This window comes from Mizuhopecten yessoensis, unplaced genomic scaffold (assembly GCF_002113885.1).
Source record: "Mizuhopecten yessoensis strain PY_sf001 unplaced genomic scaffold, ASM211388v2 scaffold10635, whole genome shotgun sequence".
NCBI lineage: Eukaryota > Metazoa > Mollusca > Bivalvia > Pectinida > Pectinidae > Mizuhopecten > Mizuhopecten yessoensis.
In genome coordinates, this window is record NW_018408645.1 from 576125 (window position 1) to 600435 (window position 24311).

The 24311-nt window shown below is 37.2% G+C and overlaps 1 protein-coding gene across 2 annotated transcripts in view; it reads left to right on the top strand.

The window, feature by feature from the left end:
• Window positions 1–24311, top strand: part of LOC110461530 (patched domain-containing protein 3-like) — an 86159-nt gene continuing 61848 nt past the window's right edge. For both annotated transcript variants that reach the window (XM_021515029.1, XM_021515031.1), the window contains exons 1-5: window positions 1–250; window positions 1247–1317; window positions 2498–2614; window positions 8524–8647; window positions 11241–11338. In XM_021515029.1, the coding sequence (XP_021370704.1) occupies window positions 83–250; window positions 1247–1317; window positions 2498–2614; window positions 8524–8647; window positions 11241–11338 (578 nt within the window). In that variant the 5' untranslated portion in view covers window positions 1–82. The remainder of the gene's footprint in view (window positions 251–1246; window positions 1318–2497; window positions 2615–8523; window positions 8648–11240; window positions 11339–24311) is intronic.

The window sequence follows — 24311 nt, forward strand, 5'->3', positions numbered from 1 at the left end:
CAGACTGGGTTATGCCGTTGCTAAACACCCCATCCTGACAATCTGTCTATGTGTCCTTATATGTGGCCTGTGTGGAATAGGAATGAAGGACTTCAAAGAGACAAAAGAGGCGGAAAAACTCTGGGTACCTTCAACATCACGAATTCAGGAGGAAAAACGCTGGGTGATGAAGAACTTTCCACCTTTCACTCGATACGCTTCTGTCATCATCACAGCCGACAACATCCTTTCACCAGTGTCCCTCAGAGCGGTAATGGTGTTACATTAATCTTGACTATGAAAAACCTCAAACTTTGATGCAGATGATTACATGTTTGGCACTGAATTTGCTTTACTTTTTTGGTTTATATCCCTGAAAGTAATCCTGGTTGTTTCTGAGTTAAACTGACAAAGATGTTTGTATCTTCCAATATATGAAAATCAAGTTTTTATGTTTTTGTCAATATTCTACTACCATACCTTAGTTTTATTTGTCAGATGTAGGTCACCTTGATCCAGAACAGTGCCATCTGTTTGGCTAAACTGATCCTTGAAGGGGTTTAAGCCTGGTTGTGTAATTATTTATTGACATGAGGGCTGACAACTGGTTCAAGGCTATTCCATGACAGCAGCCAGTGGTTGATAGCTTGCCTGTCATTTTGGGGAGACATTTTATAACTGATGTGTTCAGCCACCTGGTTTAGTTTTGATGTCTTTAAATAATCTTAAATGTTTAATCCGCATGTAATGTACAGTTGTAAAATCAATAATTAAAATAAAATAAAATATGACAGATTGAAGGTTGTGTTTTTGCCTGTCTGGTTATTTTGTTTTCTGTATTATTTGATAGTACCTCAATAAAATAAGACAATTTCTTTGTTATCCTCAAAAAAGATTTATAAAAAGGATTTTGGAATTGTTTTAGTGTATTAAAATAATTACGAACATTTAAGACTGAATATTTGTGAATATATAGGTAAGATATATATTTCAAAACATGAATATTCATGAATAGTGCATGCATTATTAAAGCTATATTCATGTATTGTATTATCATCATGAATTTTTGCAGAGATTTTGAAGTTTCTATCTGAGTATGTCTATTAGGGAGTCACTTCCAATTTTCTTTTTTTGCTGGTTGTGGAATTCCTCAGAGAGAAATGACTAGGCATGCTCGTTAATTTCTGCCACACACAGAGTGAACCTTACTCTGTCATGGGGTCTTTAGTTAGTCACAAAAGAATAAATTGGCATCATTTTGTTACAGATGATGGCATTCTACAAGGCTGCTAGTGCTGTAGAGAGTGGTCCACACACTCTAGAAACTTTGTGCTTTCGGTGAGTACTGATTTTATACACCAATTAATACCTATGATTTTTCAAGATATGAATGGTAAATTAGAATACAATATATGTATTGTAAATGACCTTATGAAGCCATCCACTCATTACACAATCCACTCTAAATACAATCCACTCATTTCAAATCCACTCATTACACAATCCACTCATGACACAGTCCACTAATTAAGCAATCCACTGATTCCTTGATTAAACTTCACACCAGTTTACATACTCTCTGGGCCTCTGGTTACTAAGACGGGACTTTATTTAAAGTGTGTAAGTTAAAATACCCACTCTTAATGTCTGCAAACTTTCGCTAGAAAAGAAAATTGCAACAGACAAGATTGCTTCAGAAATGCTATCCCAGTTCTGATTCTGCCAATAATACATTGTATATTGACATGTTGTAGTCCACAATATCTATTATACATAACAGTGCAGCATACATCTGGTTTAGATGTTCTAAAAACCTTGCTAACTACTTAATGTAAAGAACATACATGTACAGTATATACCTGTCTATAAAAGTACTAAATAACTGTCTGTATAAAGGTCAGTTCTGTATACAAATACCAGTCACCTCAGTCTGTATAAATACCTGTATATATAATCTCCCCGGCATAGTGAGTACCTGTCTATAAAGAACATATCTACAGCAATGCCTCTGAAGGCCATGTCATTATATCAAATACCTGTCACCTCAGTCTGTATAGATATCTGTGTATATAAATCTCCCCGGCATAGTGAGTACCTGTCTATAAAGAACATATCTACAACAATGCCTCTGAAGGCCATGTCATTATATTAAATACCAGTCACCTCAGTCTGTATAAATACCTGTATATATAAATCTCCCCGGCATAGTGAGTACCTGTCTATAAAGAATTCTTCTATATAGAAAATATCTGTCCATTCAGGACAGGTAACTTCTGTTGAAGAGATTCCTGTCTATTAAAATACCTATATGTAGGAAACACTTGTCTATAAAGGCCTCATTCTAGTTCTTATTTGTCGCCCCTCTGTAGGTATCTGTGGGACAAATTGCTTATAAATAACAGTGTTGGGTCATATACCTGTAATTTTATTGTAAAGGTTGGCTTTTACAATAGAATGTGACCTACCTGGAGACTTCAGGAGAAGTGGTTTTTAATTTTTTCCTGAAATTTTACTACAGAGTTGGTACTGTCTGCCATGTGACCAGTGTGCTAGAACTGTGGTTTTATAATGAAGATCTCATCAATTCCCTAACACAGGAAGACATTATTCACAAAATCAACAATGTTACAATGAGGTAAGTACTTAATGTCATTAACCCAATGTTATAGTCATTATGTGAGGTCAGTACATAGGTGTCAACCTCGGATACCTCCAATGAGGTAAATCTCCCTCATTCCACCTTTGCAATAAGCAGAAAGTGTGTGAAACCCAACTGAAACTGCTTTCCTCAATTTATCTTTCCCTTTTTTATGTAAAAATAACCCCCAAAAAGTATTCATTTGATTCAGACACACCTGTTATAATAATTACACATACCCGGCAGTAAATAGGAAATCATTTGACCACAGGATGTAAAATTTGGGTTTGTGTGAGTTTGGACTTGAATGAGGAAGTTTCAAGGGTGTTTCGAGGGAGATTGGTAAATGGTCAAAAAGAGTGAGTCTGCCTCCTAATGAGGAAAGGATGACAGCTATGTCAGTAATCAATGTCATTAACCCAGTGTTATAGACATCGAATTGAGGTCAGTAATCAATATAATTTACCCAGTATTATAGACATCACAATGATGTCAGTAATCAATGTCATTAACCCAGTGTTATAGCCATCACAATGAGGTCTGTAATTACTGTCATTTACCCAGTAATATAGACATCACAATGAGGTTAGTAATCAATGTCATTAACCTAGTGTTATAGACATCACAATGAGGTCAGTAATCAATGACATCGCAATGAGGTCAGTAATCAATGTCATTAACCCAGTGTTATAGACATCGAATTGAGGTCAGTAATCAATATAATTTACCCAGTATTATAGACATCACAATGATGTCAGTGATCAATGTTATTAACCTAGTGGTAAAGACATCACAATGATGTCAGTAATCAATGTCATTAACTCAGGGTTATAGACATCACAATGTGGTTAGTAATCAATGTCATTAGCCTAGTGTTATAGACAATACAACGAGGTCAGTAATCAACGTCATTAACCCAGTGTTATCGACATCGAATTGAGGTCAGTAATCAACGTCATTAACCCAGTGTTATCGACATCGAATTGAGGTCAGTAATCAATGATATTTACTCAGTGTTTTTGACATCACAATGAGGCCAGTAATCAATGTCATTAACCAAGTGTTATAGACATCCCACTGAGGTCAGTAATCAATGATATTTACTCAGTGTTTTTGACATCACAATGAGTTCAGTAATGAATGTCATTAACCCAGCTTTATAGACATCACAATTAGGTCAGGTATCAATGCCAACACAATGAGGTCAGTAATCAATGTCAATAACCTAGTGTTATAGACAATACAACGAGGTCAGTAATCAATGATATTTACTCAGTGTTTTTGACATCACAATGAGGGCTGAAATCAATGTCATTAACCTAGTAGTAAAGAAATAACAATGATGTCAGTAATCAATGTCAAGACCCTAGTGTTATAGACAGCACAATGAGGTCAGTAATCAATAACATCGCAATGAGGTCAGTAATCAACGTCATTAACCCAGTGTTATATACATCACAATGAGGTTTGAAATCAATGTCATTAACCTAGTGGTAAAGACATCACAATGAGTTCAGTAATGAATGTCATTAACCCAGCTTTATAGACATCACAATTAGGTCAGGTATCAATGCCAACACAATGAGGTCAGTAATCAACGTCATTAACCCAGTGTTATAGCCATCACAATGAGGTCTGTAATTACTGTCATTTACCCAGTGTTATAGACATCACAATGAGGTTAGTAATCAATGTCATTAACCTAGTGGTAAAGACATAACAATGATGTCAGTAATCAATGTCATTAACTCAGGGTTATAGACATCACAATGAGGTCTGAAATCAATGTCATTAACCCAGTTTTATAGACATCACAATGAGGTCAGGTATCAATGCCAACACAATGAGGTCAGTAATCAATGTCATTATCCTAGAGTTATAGACATCACAATGAGGTCAGGTATCAATGCCAACACAATGAGGTCAGTAATCAATGTCAATAACCTAGTGTTATAGACATCACAATGAGGCCAGTAATCAATGTCAATAACCTAGTGTTATAGACATCACAATGAGGGCAGTAATCAATGTCAATAACCTAGTGTTATAGACATCACAATGAGGTTTGAAATCAATGTCATTAACCCAGTGTTATAGACATCACAATGAGTTCAGTAATTACTGTCATTAATCATGTTTCTAAGAGGTTACAATTAAGGTCCAAAATCAATATTACTTATCGTTTATTGATATCACATGCATGAAGTGATTTGCATTTCAACAGATTTTATTGACATGGTGTTATGGTCAAATAAATTGAATAGCAAGCAAGCCTATATAAATTCTTTCCATAGGTGGCATCACATGAAGTTATTGTTTTCTTAGCCCAGTTCTTGGGGACAGAGATGAAATTTTAGTTGAATTTGTGTAACGTAATCAACATTGAGGAATGGTTCGTGAAACAAGCTTTTCTATATAAGTTCCATCAAGGTATTTGATGAGTAGAATTACGAGAATGCTCATTCAGTCATTTTTCTGTATTTCTGGTAGAGCAATCAATTAGATAAAAATAGAATTAACGTTAGTTTTTCCATTGGAACCTTCTCTCTCTACTGTTAAAGCTCTATCCTGCAGTATTTTATCGAGGGCTGTGGAGTTGTGAGGTAACTTGGTGGGATAGCAGCTGCTTCCCCTGGGGCCATTGTTGTCCTTGAAACTTGTGGTTTAATAGCAACTCCGTGGAATTAGTCCTTGAAACCGGTGTCTCTATTGTAGAGAGGGAGTGATGATTAATTATTTCCCTGGAAAAAACTGTCGGAAGTGTGTAATAATTGATACTGTATCAGCAGCCTTGACAATATTTCGAACAGGTGGAAAAAAAACTGAGTTTGATTTGGTGTGTGGAGCACACTGATTTGATTAAACAGTGGTTTATACGGGCCATACAAATGAAATATGTGACACCCTCACAACCGATTTTGATTACTTTCAAAAGCTGAAATTTGTTTTCTTTTAATTTGCCAAGACTTATCAAGGCTGAATTTGTTTGATATTTCTGAGGTTTTATTGCCTCTCCCTTCCCCTCCCCTCTCCTCCTCTCCCCACCCACCTCACAGTGTTTTCAGTGAATACACCCTTGTCATTTATTGTGTATGAACACACAAAATAAGACCTATTATGACATAATCAAACGATGATGACGGAGTGATGTTACAGTTTGTTCAGGTTGTTTTATGAGGTTCATTGAAGACAATAAATAAAGAGCCCAGAAGTGAAATTCCTAACTTCAAAAATGACATGGAAAAGCATTAATTAGGGCCCCGTATTGGAGATACGGGTGCCCTATAGTAATCACTCTGTCTGTCTGTCTGTCTGTCCGTCCACAAATTTTGTTCCTGGCTGATAACTTTGGTATTTATTGACCGATGTACATGAAACTTGGGTCAAGATGTTAAATAAGGTTCAAAGGTCAAGGTCAAATTTTGCATCTTTTCACTGGTGAACATTTTGGTATGACACTTTGAAGCAATGTTGCTCAGAATTAAACAAGGAGTCAATTGACCAAAGGTCAAAGTCATTGGGTCATAGGTCAAGGTTAAATTTTGTATCTTTTCCCTGATGAACATTTTGTTATGACATTATGCAGCAATGTTGGTCAGAATCTGTCAACGGTCAAGTTAAATTTAAGTATTTTTTTGCTGGTGAATATTTCATTATGACACTTTGAAGCAATGTTTGTGGGAATTAAACATGGAGTCATTTGACCAAAGGGCAAGGTCACTGGGTCAAAGGTCAAGGTCAAATTTTGTATCTTTTCACTGATAAACATTTTGTTATGACATTATTAAGCAAAGTTGGTCCGAATATAAAAGGAGTCAACTGACTTAAGGTCAAGGTCACGTGGTCAATTTCAAGGTCAGATATTGTATCTTTTTACTGATGAACATTTTTTGTATGTTATTATGTAGCAAACTTGTTCAGAACTTAACACAGAGTCAACTGACCTTAGGTCCAGGTTACGGGGTCCAAAGGGTCATGGTCAAGTTTTTTTATTTTTCACTGATGAACATTTTATTATGATATTATGAAGCGAAGTTGGTCAGAATTAAAGAATAAGTCAACTGACCAAAGATCAGGGTCACTGGGTTAATGGTGAAGGTCATTTGGGTCCAAAGGTCAAAGACAAAGTGGATCTCTGACTTTGACCCTGGCTCTTGATGGAGGAGGTATATAAGGTGAAATAAAACAAGTCAAAGCTAACAAATGACTATTGCACCAGTATTTACATTTCAGTTAGCCAAGAAAATATGGAGGTGGAAGGAAACAAGACCCACATCATAGTACATGTAAAATGTATATTTTGCTTCCTTGCGATTCTTTTTGAAGTCCAAATGTCAAACGTCAAGCTCAGCTATATGGGCAGATTACTTCTTGATGATTATGGGGGATATATTGCCACAAGACAGGGCCCTTACTGACCTGTCAGTGTTCTAGTTGTTTTTTTGATGTTCACAAAAAATCTCAATATTGGATAATAGAATCTTTATTCTATTTCATTTTCATATCAAATTTCTCAATCTCCTAATTATTTTTTTCATATTAGCAAGCTATTTATAGCTAGTTGCTAGATGCTTGTTAAAACTTAACTCTGACACTCTTATCGTATAAGAATCTTTATATACGTAACAAAACAATGCATCATTTGGTTCTCATTGTGTTGTATAAATCTGTTCAAGATATGATGAAAATACACATCTCTTTTCACATGTGATGAATCAATGCGTCCTTGTTCACATGTGATGGATCATCATTTCTTTGTTCACATGTGATACATGTATATCAATATTTCTTTGTTCACATGTGATAAATCAACACATCCTTGTTCACATGTGATGAATCAACATGTCTCTGTTCCCATGTGATGGATCAACAGGTCTCTGTTCACATGTGATGAATCAACAGGTCTCTGTTCACATGTGATGAATCAACAGGTCTCTGTTCCCATGTGATGGATCATCATTTCTCTGTTCACATGTGATGGATCAACAGGTCTCTGTTCACATGTGATGAATCAGCAGGTCTCTGTTCACATGTGATGGATCATCATTTCTCTGTTCACATGTGATGAATCAGCAGGTCTCTGTTCACATGTGATAAATCATAGGTCTCTGTTCACATGTGATGAATCAACAGGTCTCTGTTCACATGTGATGAATCAGCAGGTCTCTGTTCCCATGTGATGGATCAACAGGTCTCTGTTCACATGTGATAAATCATAGGTCTCTGTTCACATGTGGTGAATCAACAGGTCTCTGTTCACATGTGATGGATCATCATTTCTCTGTTCACAAGTGATGAATCAGCAGGTCTCTGTTCCCATGTGATGAATCAACACATCCTTGTTCACATGTGATGAATCAACATGTCTCTGGTCACATGTGATGGATCAACAGGTCTCTGTTCACATGTGATGGATCGTCATTTCTCTGTTCACATGTGATGAATCAACATGTCTCTGTTCACATGTGATGAATCAACACATCCTTGTTCACATGTGATGAATCAGCAGGTCTCTGTTCCCATGTGATGAATCAACACATCCTTGTTCACATGTGATAAATCAATATTTCTTTGTTCATATGTGATATATCAATATTTCTTTGTTCAAATGTCTCTGTTCACATGGGATGAATAAATTTCTCTGTTCACATGTGATGAATAAATGTCTCTGTTCACATGTGATAAATCAATATTTCTGTTCACATGTGATGAATCAACATGTCTCTGGTCACATGTGATGAATCAGCAGGTCTCTGTTCCCATGTGATGAATCAACATGTCTCTGTTCACATGTGATGAATCAATACATCTTTGTTCACATGTGATAAATCAATATGCCTCTGTTCACATGTAATGAATCAATGTCCCTGTTCACATGTGATGAATAAATATGTTTCTTTTCACAGTCCAATGTATCACAACAAGCTTCACCTGGGCTCCCTACTTGGTCAGACCTGGCATGACTCATCCGGCAAGATTGTGGGAGCCAGGGCCGCCTCCATGTTATTTCTGCTGTACGATAATGCTAAGGTAAGCAAATTTGTCCTTCTACCTACCTACTATGAAACCCTGCTGCTCTTTCCTCTGTCCAAGGATCCTTTAATCCTTTCATTTCACACTTCTTCTTCAGCTCTTATATGAAGACATATAGTGCAGGTTACAAGAAATGGGTCACTCAGATCTATGCTCTGAACTTTGTCTTAAACTTTGAAAAAGTTTGTCCGGTGAATATATTCTATATTATATCACCTGGAATAACCAGACTTGGTATGCAAATACATCTTGGGTTGGTGGAATGCAGAGTACAAGAACAAGGTCACTGTGACCTATGCTTAAATCTTAGACTTTTATATTTGTGAAATATGTCCTGGCATATCTTCTATGCTATTTCACCTGTAGTAATTAGATTTGGTAAGTACATCGTAGAATGGCAGTGTGCAGAGTATGTAAAGTTGATCTGATCTATGTTTTGACAAAAGCTTCTATACTATTTCACCTGAATATTTAAGCATTTAGTATGCAGGTATATCAAATGATGCTGAAGTTAAGTCTACTAAAGTAGGTCCCTGTGATTTATGTTTTAACCTCTGACCTCAGTCATTGAAAAAGTGTGTCTAAAGTATATCTTGTATATTAGTTCACTAGGAGTAACCAGGTTTGGTATGCAAGGACATCTTGAAACAATGGAGTGCATAGTATGAGAAGTAGGTCACTGTGACATATGCTTTGACCTTTGACCTTATCCTTTTATGAGTTTTGTCTTGAGTATATCTCCTGTACTATTTCACCAGGATTAACCAGATTTAGTATGCAGGCATATCTTATGGTGGTGGAATGCAATTACAAAAAGTAGGTCACTGTGATATATATCCTTTGAAATCTGACCACAGTCATCGAAAAAGTTGGTCTACAGGTCATCTTCTGTACTTTATCACCTGGAGTAGCCAAATTTGATATGCAGGTATAACCTGAGATGGTAGAATTTACTGTACCTCCTACAGCAATCATTGGAAAAAAAATCCCTATTCTGTATTAGGTAGGTTTATCCTGAGATAGGTGTGTAGCTCGGTAAATAAAGAAATCATTACCGATGGGGAACTATGGATTGCCTTGCAATACTTTGCCTTATTTATCTCAGAAAGGCGAAGGGCAATATACGGTTGTGAATTATTTTGGATACTGGCGAATAGAAATATGCTTAAGATTAAATTGTGAGAATGATGGAGTTCTTTGTTGACTATATTTGTTGAGTTCCATGGCAAGTTTTTCCAGTAGACTATAGGCGATGTGCTGTCTTTAAGTTACAAGAAATTTATTTACCACGTTAATCATATACCTTCTAGCTGCTGAATTTGAAAACAAGGACACCTCAGACTGTTGTACATCAGCTACTTTCTTCAATCTTTACTAAAAACATGACCAAATGACCAACAGGGATGGCTTGCTACCAAGCTATACAATAAGCGTTACAGTTTCAATTTTCCAATCTTGAACTTTCCTTTTATTGCTAGTAGCATTCCTACTTCACTATGCTACAGTGTTTATATGCTGCAGTTGATTTGGCCTAATTGCTTCAACTTCTTCTCTAGATTTAAGTGATAAATATCAATCATATTTGGTTTAAAGCAGTCAAAATGGTACAAATGGAGGGACTATGAGGCAGTTCCAAAGGATTAACTTGGCCACACTGATTTCAGCATATTCTCCTCTGGGAATGAGATGGATATCAGCTGAAAACAATTTCCAGTGGTGGGAATTCAAAATTGTACAAATGGAAGGGCTTATCCTGGGGTTAAGGGGCTAGGCTAAAAAGGGGTAATTTAGCTAAATTGCTCTAAGCGACTTATTCTCTGGAACTTAAGGGTGTGTACTGGCCATTTTTGTGGGAAGCATTTCAAGGTGGTTGGGATTTGCACAAATGGAGGGGTGACCCCTAGAGGACTGAGGTGTGGAACCAGTAAGGGTTCATACAGCAATATTTCTTAAAAGGACTTCTCCGCTCAATTTATGGGATGAATTTAAGCCATATTTATTTGAAAGCACTCTCAGGTGGTAGGATTCATAATTGTACAAATTGAGGGGCTAACCCCTTAAGGAGGGGTTGAGGTCAGGTGCATGGCCAAAATAATGACTAGGGCCATTTTGCATTTAACAAATTCTTCTCTAAAACTTTGAGGTAGGTATAAGGAATATTTGGTTTTGATGTTGAATTTTGCAGACATTAATCTTTGAACTGTGGGTTGTGATAAGTTTGTAAAGAAAGCAATCGTCTACATATTTGAATGTCAAGGCTATGTTATTGATTCTAGAAACATGTATTTAACAAGAGGACTAAAATAATCAATTGTGTGAAAAAGTTAAACAGCTGCTTCTGCAGTGCTATCTCAACTATGTGTATCCATCAGCATGTATGCTAGTTATATTTGAATCTTAAGTTCAAGCCCTTGTTGAAGGAAAGATCCTGTCTTTGACTGGCCATGTAATAAAAACGTTCCGGATAGCATGGATTCCTGCTATGTTAGGTCTGTTCTATGTTGATCTGATACTATTTACATAGATATAGTATCACTAGTAGATAAATTTATGAAATTTTATAATTTGACATATGTATCAACTGTTCCAGTGGAAGGAGCTTGCCATGGATTGGGAACTCCAGATGGTCAGTCTGGCGAAATCGGGTCACAGTGACCTAAATGATATCTTCATCTACACAACAAGGAGGTGAGTTACTTATTACTAGTTCTTTTAGTTCAACTGAGGTCAGTGTTTAAAAGCACCAGAAAGCAGGTGTTTCCAGGAAAAGTGCTGCTCTCTCCTCTTGTTATCTCTGGGTGTTGGTAACTTGGCCTGGGATATATTTACCTGATGCACTTAACATGTGTTCTTTCTTATGAAGGAATGTTTCATAAGTTTGTACAGTGTATTGATACAATCAAAATTAATTCATTGTCTTTACATTTGTTTTCTGTAGATTAAGAACAGAAAATCTTGAGAGAAAGATAATTATCTGCTGAGTGGTCTGGGTACCAGCCCTCATTAAATCAATTGATTAAAATACATATCTCCTGATGAAAGTTTATGTAAGAGTAGTTGATAATGACATGACCTGAAGCCAATATCCAGTATTGTCAGTGTTACCTTTTTGCAAAGCATTTGATAAATATAGCTACGACTTCAATAGCGCAATATCGCTGCCTTTCAGTGAGAAGTTAACACGTACAGTTACAAGATGTTGACCAACAACACAGTGTCAGCGAGTCTCATTTGCCACATAACACATTCTTGTTGCTTTGAATTTACACAATACATCGCAAGCAAGAAATATAAGCATCATAATATATAAATCCAATGAGATAATTCTGTTCACAGTTGGATTTGAAAAAGAAACAGGTTTAATTAGAGTATGCATGCAAGGGGGTACCGTAGGGAGAATTTCAAACCGCAGAAAGTACAATATATGTAGGTTTAAACATAAAATGAATTACTCATTTGTAAATATTTTTGAGATGTTGTTTCGAAGATTGATTTAGATTAAATGCCTGTACTTGTATTCCAAAGAAGTTAGGTGAATAAAGCGACAATTGACCTCTCCCCGGCTGTAAAGACATATTTGTTAGTTTGAAGTTCACCGACAGCTGCCGCTACAACATATGGTTAAGAACACAAAGAAAACATTGTCTATTATAAATTTTTGGCATGAATTGTTCCTAAGGAGTATTTTCATGAAGAATTTTGTGACAAGACTATAAAAAGCTTACTTAACTAAATTGTCCCTTAAACTTACCTTCTATCATAAAGTCCTATTTCTAGTGACCATCTTTCTGAGGCATTTAGATATGTGTGAGGTATGAGTGACCACTGGTGACCAGCTCTCTTAAGATACAAGACCTCTAGATTTGTATTTTGTATGAGTGACCTCTATTGAACAGCTGTCTGAGAGATAGGACTTCTAGATATGTGTTTTAGATGAATAACCTCTGTTGACTAGCTGTCTGAGACAATCGATCTCCAGATTTGTGTTTTGTATGAGTGACCTCTGTTGACCAGCTATCTGAGACACAAGACCTCTAGATTTGTGTTTTGTATGAGTGACCTCTATTGACCAGGTATGTGAGACACAAGACATCTACATTTGTGTTTTGTATGAGTGACCTCTGTTGACCAGCTATCTGAGATATATGTTTTGTATGAGTGACCTCTGTTGCCCAGCTATCTGAGACAACCGATCTCTAGATTTGTGTTTTGTATGAATGACCTCTGTTGACCAGCTATCTGAGCCTCTATTGACCAGGTATGTGAGACACAAGACCTCTACATTTGTGTTTTGTATGAGTGACCTCTGGTGACCAGCTGTCTGAGACAATCGATCTCTAGAGATGTGTTTTGTATGAGTGACCTCTGTAGACCAGCTATCTGAGACACAAGACCTCTAGTTTTGTGTTTTGTATGAGTGACCTCTATTGACCAGCTATCTGAGACACACGACCTCTAGATTTGTGTTTTGTATGAGGGACCTCTATTGACCAGGTATGTGAGACACAAGACATCTACATTTGTTTTTTGTATGAGTGACCTCTGTTGACCCGCTATCTGAGACAATCAATCTTTAGATTTGTGTTTTGTATGTGTGACCTCTGTTGACCAGCTATCTGAGACGCAAGACCTCTAGATTTGTGTTTTGTATGAGTGACCTCTGTTGACCAGCTATCTAAGACAATCGATCTCTAGATATATGTTTTGTATGAGTGACCTCTGTTGACCAGCTGTCTGAGACAATCGATCTCTAGATATGTGTTTTGTATGAGTGACCTCTGTTGACCAGCTATCTGAGACAATCAATCTTTAGATTTGTGTTTTGTATGTGTGACCTCTGTTGACCAGCTATCTGAGACACAAGATCTCTAGATTTGTGTTTTGTATGATTGACCTCTGTTGACCAGCTATCTGAGACACAAGACCTCTAGATTTGTGTTTTGTATGTGTGACCTCTGTTGACCAGCTATCTTAGACACAAGATCTCTAGATTTGTGTTTTGTATGAGTGACCTCTGTTGCCCAGCTATCTGAGACAATCAATCTTTAGATTTGTGTTTTGTATGTGTGACCTCTGTTGACCAGCTATCTGAGACACAAGATCTCTAGATTTGTGTTTTGTATGAGTGACCTCTGTTGACCAGCTATCTGAGACACATATCCTCTAGATTTGTGTTTTGTATGAGTGACCTCTGTTGCCCAGCTATCTGAGACAATCAATCTTTAGATTTGTGTTTTGTATGTGTGACCTCTGTTGACCAGCTATCTTAGACACAAGATCTCTAGATTTGTGTTTTGTATGATTGACCTCTGTTGACCAGCTATATTAGGCACAAGACCTCTAGATTTGTGTTTTGTATGAGTGTCCTCTGTTGACTAGCTATCTGAGACAATCGATCTCTGGATTTGTGTTTTGTATGAGTGACCTCTGTTGACCCGCTATCTGAGACAATCAATCTTTAGATTTGTGTTTTGTTTGAGTGATCTCTGTTGACCAGCTATCTGAGACACAAGACCTCTAGATTTGTGTTTTGTATGAGTGACCTCTGTTGACCAGCTATCTGAGACACATATCCTCTAGATTTGTGTTTTGTATGAGTGACCTCTGTTGACCAGCTGTCTGAGACACAATACCTCTAGGTTTGTGTTCTGTAGGAGTGACCTCTGTTGACCAGCTATCTGAGACAATCAATCTCTAGATTTGTGTTTTGTATGATTGACCTCTGTTGACCAGCTATCTGAGACACTAGATCTCTAGATTTGTGTTTTGTATGATTGACCTCTGTTGACCAGCTATATGAGGCACAAGACCTCTAGATTTGTGTTTTGTATGAGTGACCTCTGTTGACCAGCTATCTGAGACACAATACCTCTAGGTTTGTGTTTTGTAGGAGTGACCTCTGTTGACCAGCTATCTGAGACACAAGACCTCTAGATTTGTGCTTGTATGAGTGACCTCTGTTGACCAGCTATCTGAGACACATGACCTCTAGATTTGTGTTTTATATGAGTGACCTCTGTTGACCAGCTATCTGAGACAATCAATCTCTAGATTTGTGTTTTGTATGAGTGACCTCTGTTGACCAGCTATCTGAGACACAAGACCTTTAGATTTGTGTTTTGTATGAGTGACCTCTGTTGACCAGCTATCTGAGACTCAAGACCTTCAGATTTGTGTTTTGTATGAGTGACCTCTGTTGACCAGCTATCTGAGACATAAGACCTCTAGATTTGTGTTTTGTATGAGTGACCTCTGTTGACCAGCTATCTGAGACAATCAATCTTTAGATTTGTGTTTTGTTTGAGTGATCTCTGTTGACCAGCTATCTGAGACACAAGACCTCTAGATTTGTGTTTTGTTTGAGTGACCTCTGTTGACCAGCTTTCTGAGACACAAGATCGCTAGATTTGTGTTTTGTATGAGTGACCTATGTTGACCAGCTATCTGAGACACAAGATCTCTAGATTTGTGTTTTGTATGAGTGACCTCTGTTGACTAGCTATCTGAGACAATCGATCTCTAGATTTGTGTTTTGTATGAGTGCCCTCTGTTGACCAGCTATCTGAGACAATACATCTCTAGATTTGTTTTTTGTATGAGTGACCTCTTTTGTGTTTTGTATGAGTGACCTCTGTTGACCAGCTATCTGAGACAATCCATCTCTAGATTTGTTTTTTGTATGAGTGACCTCTGTTGACCAGCTTTCTGAGACACAAGATCTCTAGATTTGTGTTTTGTATGAGTGACCTATGTTGACCAGCTATCTGAGACACAAGATCTCTAGATTTGTGTTTTGTATGAGTGTCCTCTGTTGACCAGCTATCTGAGACACAAGATCTCTAGGCTTGTGTTTTGTATGAGTGACCTCTGTTGACCAGCTTTCTGAGACACAATACCTCTAGATTTGTGTTTTGTATGAGTGACCTCTGCTGACCAGCTTTCTGAGACACAATACCTCTAGATTTGTGTTTTGTATGAGTGACCTCTGTTGACCAGCTATCTGAGACACAAGACCTATAGATTTGTGTTTTCTATGAGTGACCTCTGTTGACCAGCTATCTGAGACACAAGATCTCTAGGTTTGTGTTTTGTATGAGTGACCTCTGTTGACCAGCTAGCTGAGACAATCAATCTCTAGATTTGTGTTTTGTATGAGTGACCTCTGTTGACCAGCTATCTGAGACAATCAATCTCTAGATTTGTGGTTTGTATGAGTGACCTCTATTGACCAGCTTTCTGAGACACATGACCTCTAGATTGGATTTTAAATGAATGATCACAGGTGACCAGTCCTGTCAGAAATAAGATCTCTAGATTTTTTGTCTTGTTAGAGAGACCAGTCATGAACTCCAGATTTGAGTTATATATTGTGTCCAGTGTACCTTGTCTTTATTGTGTGGGAACTAATAACAAATGAAAATTTCCATCACACAACTGAGAATTGAACAAATTGACAATATTGTAAGCACTCTTTGTGATGATATCTTTGTAAGCCCTTGAGGTAGATTCTATTTTGATTCAAGGTTCTTATATACAGCTTTATCACAACCTAGTTTGTATGTTGTCTCAAAGCGGTTCACAAATTATTATCCGTAGTTATAGGGCCTTTGCAACTAGCCAATATCTTTCTCAACTCCCTGAGGAGCATACAGCCCATGCTGCCATTTCGGCACTCACAGCTAGCATTCTACAATTCTAGCACTGCCCAACAACGTACTCATTTACAGCTGAGTAGACTGGAACAAGCGGAGTAAAGTATCTTGCTCAAAGATACAACACAGTGCCATGCCGTGACTCGAACCCGCAACCCCTTCGGTCACGAGCCCGGCGTCCTACCACTAGACTACCGTACCTCCGATGACAAAGAGAATCCAATGGTACTGCTTCAGGTTTTATTTTTCAAACATTATGCTTTCTTTACCCTCCATTTTGTTTAGCCTAATGTTCTTGTGACTGATGAGTTAACTGGCCAGTTGATTGGTCCCCCCCACTGGTTGATCATGTAACTGGTCGATTGAGAGGTACCTGGTGAGGTGAGCTGTAAGGTGATTGGTAATGTGACTGTGTGATTATGTAACTGGTCAATTGAGAGGTATCTGGTGAGGTGAGCTGTAAGGTGACTGGTCATGTGACTGTGTGATTATGTAACTGGTCAATTGAGAGGTACCTGGTGAGGTGACCTGTAAGGTGACTGGTCACATGACTGTGTGATTATATAACTGGTCAATTGAGAGGTACCTGGTGAGGTGACTTGTAAGGTGACTGGTCACATGACTGTGTGATTATATAACTGGTCAATTGAGAGGTACCTGGTGAGGTGACTTGTAAGGTGACTGGTCACATGACTGTGTGATTATATTACTGGTCGATTGAGAGGTACCTGGTGAGGTGACCTGTAAGGTGACTGGTCACATGACTGTGTGATTATATAACTGGTCAATTGAGAGGTACCTGGTGAGGTGACTTGTAAGGTGACTGGTCACATGACTGTGTGATTATATAACTGGTCAATTGAGAGGTACCTGGTGAGGTGACTTGTAAGGTGACTGGTCACATGACTGTGTGATTATATAACTGGTCAATTGAGAGGTACCTGGTGAGGTGACTTGTAAGGTGACTGGTCACATGACTGTGTGATTATATAACTGGTCAATTGAGAGGTACCTGGTGAGGTGACCTGTAAGGTGACTGGTCACATGACTGTGTGATTATATAACTGGTCAATTGAGAGGTACCTGGTGAGGTGACTTGTAAGGTGACTGGTCACATGACTGTGTGATTATATAACTGGTCAATTGAGAGGTACCTGGTGAGGTGACCTGTAAGGTGACTGGTCACATGACTGTGTGATTATATAACTGGTCAATTGAGAGGTACCTGGTGAGGTGACCTGTAAGGTGACTGGTCACATGACTGTGTGATTATATAACTGGTCAATTGAGAGGTACCTGGTGAGGTGACCTGTAAGGTGACTGGTCATGTGACTGTGTGATTATATAACTGGTCAATTGAGAGGTACCTGGTGAGGTGACCTGTAAGGTGACTGGTCATGTGACTGTGTGATTATATAACTGGTCAATTGAGAGGTACCTGGTGAGGTGACCTGTAAGGTGACTAGTCACATGACTGTGTGATTATATAACTGGTCAATTGAGAGGTACCTGGTGAGGTGACTTGTAAGGTGACTGGTCATGTGACTGTGTGATTATATAACTGGTCAATTGAGAGGTACCTGGTGAGGTGAGCTGTAAGGTGACTGGTCACATGACTGTGTGATTATGTAACTGGTCGATTGAGAGGTATCTGGTGAGGTGACCTGTAAGGTGACTGGTCATGTGACTGTGTGATTATATAACTGGTCAATTAAGAGGTACCTGGTGAGGTGACTTGTAAGGTGACTGGTCACATGACTGTGTGATTATATAACTGGTCAATTAAGAGGTACCTGGTGAGGTGAGCTGTAAGGTGACTGGTCTGGTGGTTGTGGAGGTGACTGGTCATGTGACTTGAGATGACTAGTAATGTGACTGTTGAGTTGACTTGAAATGACAAGTGAGATGTCTTGTAAAGTGACTGGTCATGTTACTACTGTTGAGGTGACTGTTCATGTGACTGTTGAGGTGATTTTTCATGTGACTGTTGAGGTGATTGTTCATGTGACTGTTGAGGTGATTGTTCATGTGACTGTTGAGGTGATTGTTCATGTGACTGTTGTGGTGACTGTTGAAGTGACTTGTAATGACCAGTGAGATGTCTTGTAAAGTGACTGGTCATGTTACTACTGTTAAGGTGACTGGCCATGCGAGTGTTGAGGTGACTGGTCTTGTGACTGTTGAAGTGACTTGTAATGACCATTGAGATGACTTGTAAATTGACTGGTCATGCGAGTGTTGAGGTGACTGGTCATGTGACTGTTGAGGTGACTGTTCCCAAATATGACTTACATTATGAATGAATAAATATTTCATTAGATACTTGAATTTGTGATTAACACATTATTACATGGAAATGAAAGATCACAGGAACTATTAGAAATAGAGAGTAAATAATATATATACAGTCTAACCTCGTTATCTCCAACTCTTTTAACTTGAAGACCCCGTTTATGTCGAAATATTACTCCGGTCCCAGCCAAACCTCTTTATCTTAGTTATTAAAACTCTGATAATTCGAACCCTGAAAAGTAAAAAAAAAAAAGGGTACTTCGAAGTAAGATATTGGTTTAGATTAATTCTTAGATACAAATAAAACACAAAAGTACGACATCTCACCACTCCGTGTTTATGAACATCTTTTGTGAGTAGACTAGCATGAAATTTCGTTAAATGAACGTATATTTTTCGGAAAAAAACTTTTTTTGTAAGCATGTTAATTGTAAAATTACATACCTGTATTTGTTATATTGATTATGTATATCATTCATTGATTGATTACAAGCATTGGCTATTAATAAAATCAACAATTGCAACTGCTATGTGCAAACAGCAAATTTCTTACCAAATTTATGAACCCACTTAACTGGAATACTCGGATAATTCAAAGTTTTTCAACGACCCCGTCGACTTCGAGATAGTGAAGTTCGACTGTATATCACGTTATTGTATATCATTAGGATCACTTAAACATAAAACTGTGAAACCTAGACGAAAAATTGCATTTCCATTACTGTAGCACTAGGAATCTTTGTTGAGTTGTTTTTGTACTTGACTACACGTTTTTGAATGCTGTTTCTGAAGGGATAGAGAAGTGCACTTTTAACATGCAATTTATATAATTCAAAATCATTTATTACAAACTAATCTTCAAAAAATAAAATTGAAATAAAAAAAATCTAATTTCAACTGTATAGATTTAATTTTAGATAAATGGGTATTTGGTAAAATTGTTTAGATCTGGCAGTGTACCAAGTGTCTGCTAAGTCAGACAAGAAGTCAGGTCTCAATGAAAGCAGCTAAATCCTGGCAGAAGGGTAAAGCGTGCACTTTAAGGCCTACCCTGGTGGTATAAGTGCACTGCTTAGTCTAATACAATCAGAATCATCATTTATCCCAGTCAATAAACCAACACCCAATCGCATAGATCCAGTTCTTCTTTGGGCAACAATTTGATTTCACACAGAAACACATTGAAGACACCATCTACCTTTGTTAATATGAACAAAACAGTGGATGTGACCAGACAGAAACAAACTAGCTAAGCTGTTATTTGAAATTTTATTATCGTTGATCTTGCTTATCGGAATGTGCACTTAAGGCTGTCTGGCTAAAGTACAGATGTCTATGAAGAGTGATTCAGACCAAACTGACCAGCAAGTGACAAGTACATGTGTACTCTACATATCACATGCACTCTCCGTCTGGTTAGCTTAATATGTCATAAAGTACATTTTTTTTTATATTTCTGCTAATGCCACTTAAAAATATTTAATGCATATGTATTTTAAAAATAAGCAAATTTGGTGAACAAATGGATTATAAAACAATTTTCTTCTGTCCCAACCAGGGTTAAATTAATATGAGCCACACTTATCTTTCAAGCAGATTCTGATGCCACAGCAGGAGTCTTCAAGTCACATCTATTATAAGTTACGATTTATCTCCAAAAATGTGTTTATAAGGCATCAAAAGGCTTGTAATGTAATGTAATTTTTCAAGAAAAATTAAATATGAAAAAACTGAGACAGAATATTTTTTAAGGATGCCCGTACGTACCACTGTCAAAAACTGTACTGGTAATTAAATATTGGAAACTGTTTTATCAGGTATTACTATAGCTTTGATTAATCATTTTTGAAAAGAAAACCATACTATGCGGACTTTTATGACAAACAATAAAGATGAAATAATATAACAGATATTTTACAGGAATTGAAGTGTGGAACTGTTACAAACGTACAATATACCATTGATAGCGGATACTTTATGGGAATTGAAGTGTGGAACTGAGTGTAAACAAAATTCAGTGGAGCTAGACCTGGGTCAAACCCTGAACATAACATTGTACATTTTGTAATACCGTTGCTCTAACCGCTTGATTTTGACCCAAGTGCCCAGGCTACAGTTATATCTAAACAGAAGTTAAGGGGAGGCTACTGTATATAGCAAAAGCCACAGTCCAGTGGGATCCTTAACTTAGGATCTTGCAGCAGAGTTGCAGATGCCCCTTAGTAATCCCAGTGTTCTTCCATCCGTCTAAACTTTTGTTTCCAGAGATTATCTTAGAATCCAGAAGTTTTAAATTTCTGATATTTCATATGGTGATACACCTAGATACGGAAGATATGCAATTATGTTTTCTGACCTACACATTTTGGAGGTAAGTTGTATTTGGTGGATAGTTTACAAGAATATTGCCATACCTGTCTCCTTCTTAAATCAAACCATAAATGTTGAAAGGATGTAAAGCACAAAACACAAACCAATCATAGTTATCTTTTTATTAAATAAAAATTATAAATGATGAAATAGAGCTAGGATTCAAAAAGTTCTCAGAGAACCTACAACATCAAAAACTCAAACATTTTAAGATGATTAGACGATAAGTTTAAAAATAAATGCCTGAAGGGTTACCAAGTTTGTATAAATGTATGACCTTGAATTATATTCAAGGTCACAAGGAGCAAATATGTTCAAAATATTTAAACAACTTGTTCTGAATAACCAAAAGCCTCAGGATGTTAATATTTAGTCAGTAGCATGCTGAGATGAAGGGCTACAAAGTTTGTTCAAATGAATGACATTCACCCATATTCAAGGTCACAGGGGTCAAATATGTTTAAAACTTTAAACAACTTCTTCTCAATAACCAAAATGCCCAGGGTGATGATAATTGGCCAGTAGCATGCTGGGATGGAGGGCTACAAAGTTTGTTCAAGTAAATGACATTCACCCATATTCAAGGTCACAGGGGTCAAATATGTTCAAAACCTTTAAACAACTTCTTCTCAATACCCAAAATGCCCAGGGTGATGATATTTGGCCAGTAGCATGCCGAGATGAAGGGCTACAAAGTTTGTTCAAATGAATGACCTTCACCCATATTCAAGGTCACAGGGGTCAAATATGTGAAAAATATTTAACAACTTCTTCTGAATAACCAAAATGCCTAGGGTGATGATATTTAGTCAGTAGCATACTAGGATCAAGGGCTACCAAGTTTGTTTAAATGTATGACCTTGAATTATATTCAAGGTCATAAGGAGCAAATATGTTCAAAATATTTAAACAACTTGTTCTGAATAACCAAAAGGCTCAGGATGTTAATATTTAGTCAGTAGCATGCTGAGATGAAGGGCTACAAAATTTGTTCAAATGAATGACATTCACCCATATTCAAGGTCACAGGGGTCAAATATGTTTAAAACTTTAAACAACTTCTTCTCAATAACCAAAATGCCCAGGGTGATGATATTTGGCCAGTAGCATGCTGAGATGAAGGGCTACAAAGTTTGTTCAAATGAATGACCTTCACCCATATTCAAGGTCACAGGGGTCAAATATGTGAAAAATATTTAACAACTTCTTCTGAATAACCAAAATGCCTAGGGTGATGATATTTAGTCAGTAGCATACTAGGATCAAGGGCTACCAAGTTTGTTTAAATGTATGACCTTGAATTATATTCAAGGTCACAAGGAGCAAATATGTTCAAAATATTTAAACAACTTGTTCTGAATAACCAAAAGGCTCAGGATGTTAATATTTAGTCAGTAGCATGCTGGGATCAAGGACTACTATGTTTGTTAAAGTGAATGACTTTGACTAATATTCAAGGTCACAGGGGTCAAATTTGTTTAAAATCTTTAAACGACCTCTTCTGAATAACCATGGGTCCCAGGATGTTGATATTTTGCAAGTTGCATCCTGAGATGAAAGTCTATAAAACTTGTTCAACATAATGACTTTGTTCGACTTTCAATCACAGGGGTGAAATGTTTTAAAAATAAATAACAGGTTCTTTTGAATGAATTTTAATCATAAATACTGATATTTTAGATCACTTTTAAGGTTACAAGTGTGAGATTTATACCAGGTGAGCGATGCAGGCCCATGGGTACTCTTGTTTATATTAGTTGAATCCCAGTGTTCGGAGTCAGAAAAAGTTTATTCAGAATCAAAAAAAACGTTTGTATTCGCAATCAGAAAGCCTGTGTTACAGGTTTGATATGACAAAAAGCAACTGCTTTATTTTCACCAGACAAATGTTAAATGCTGGAAATCAATCTCTGTGGAGACCAGTCGTGGAACATTTGTCCATTATGTACTGGTAGAATTGAGATACGGAGACCGTCTACTATCGACATTTCTCTTCTGATACACTGACTTCATTTATATCTTCCTTCCTGCCACTAAATGTTAGAATTTAAAAAAAAGACCATTTTCATCCATTTCATGATTTTCTCAAGATAAAATAGCCATTTAGCTTTATCATTCTGTTTTTAAAGTACAATCAGTAAAATCAATATATATGTCTAGATATTCTACAAGGTACTGTTATTCAGGGAAGTAAAATGTCACTCTTCGTGCTGTTGTTATTGTCATAGCATTGTTAATTAGGATGTAATTATGTAAGTGACATTTGGTTCAATTGCTCGTTCTTTCAAAAAGTAATAAAGGTATTTATTCTTCCTGAAAGTTATAAACTAAATTCCTGTATAATATGAGTGCATTAATGCCCAGGTTATGGCCCCATCACCTTAGACAAAAGTACAGCTATATCTGTCATTAGATTGGGATAAGATGTAGCCGATTTATATATCAACAGACACTAACCCTCTGGAGCAGACTTATGGAAAACAGAAGCAATGAACCAATTTTGTCACGAAATCTTTTATCCCGTCCCCAGATGGCCAGGACTGGCTTCCCAGTAGTACAGGAAGGAAATTAAGGATTACGCCATCAAGCTTCTGTATATGAAGAAAGCATGACAATTTTCTGTGTGACCTAGCCTGTCTAAAAGTGTGCACTGAAATGTGTAGAAAATAGGAACAATGATTTACGGAGATAGGTTGTGACACAGACCAGTGTTCACCCCATTAGACAGATGGTGATCAGTAAACGACCATTATCAAACTATTACAGTCCCGTATTGATTTTTCGGCTGTTATTATGACAGAGAAACAGGATATATAGCCCCGCTGGTTTTTGTTGCCACTAATAGAGGGATTAAATCTTACTCATTGTGTAATTCAGTTTGATTAATTATCATCATCCCTTGTTCAGGTGACCAACATACTTGTAAATGAGATAGTTGCTCTGGAGACTTTTTCAATAAGAAGTGATTGATTAATATTACATGAATATTCCTATAATTATCGTAACGGGAAAGAGAATAGTGTGTTTTCACCGGTGTCATGCATAAAAAGTACCCCCCTACCAAAAAGTATCCGGATACTTTTTATACCTGCATAAAATGTACCCCCCCTGCATAAAAAGTACCCCCCTTGTGATAAAAAAAATATTTATCTATTTTCAAACCAATTGAGTTCAGAATTTGATCAGGATGTAACAGTTGAATATTTATCCACCCCTACCCAAACAATCCCCACCCCCGGGGCCAGGAAATGATGCCAAAATATTTTTTAAACACTGGTTTGGAGAGTCATGAAGAAACATTTACAGTTATGTTATAGTCATTACCCAACCTATATTCAATTCCCCAC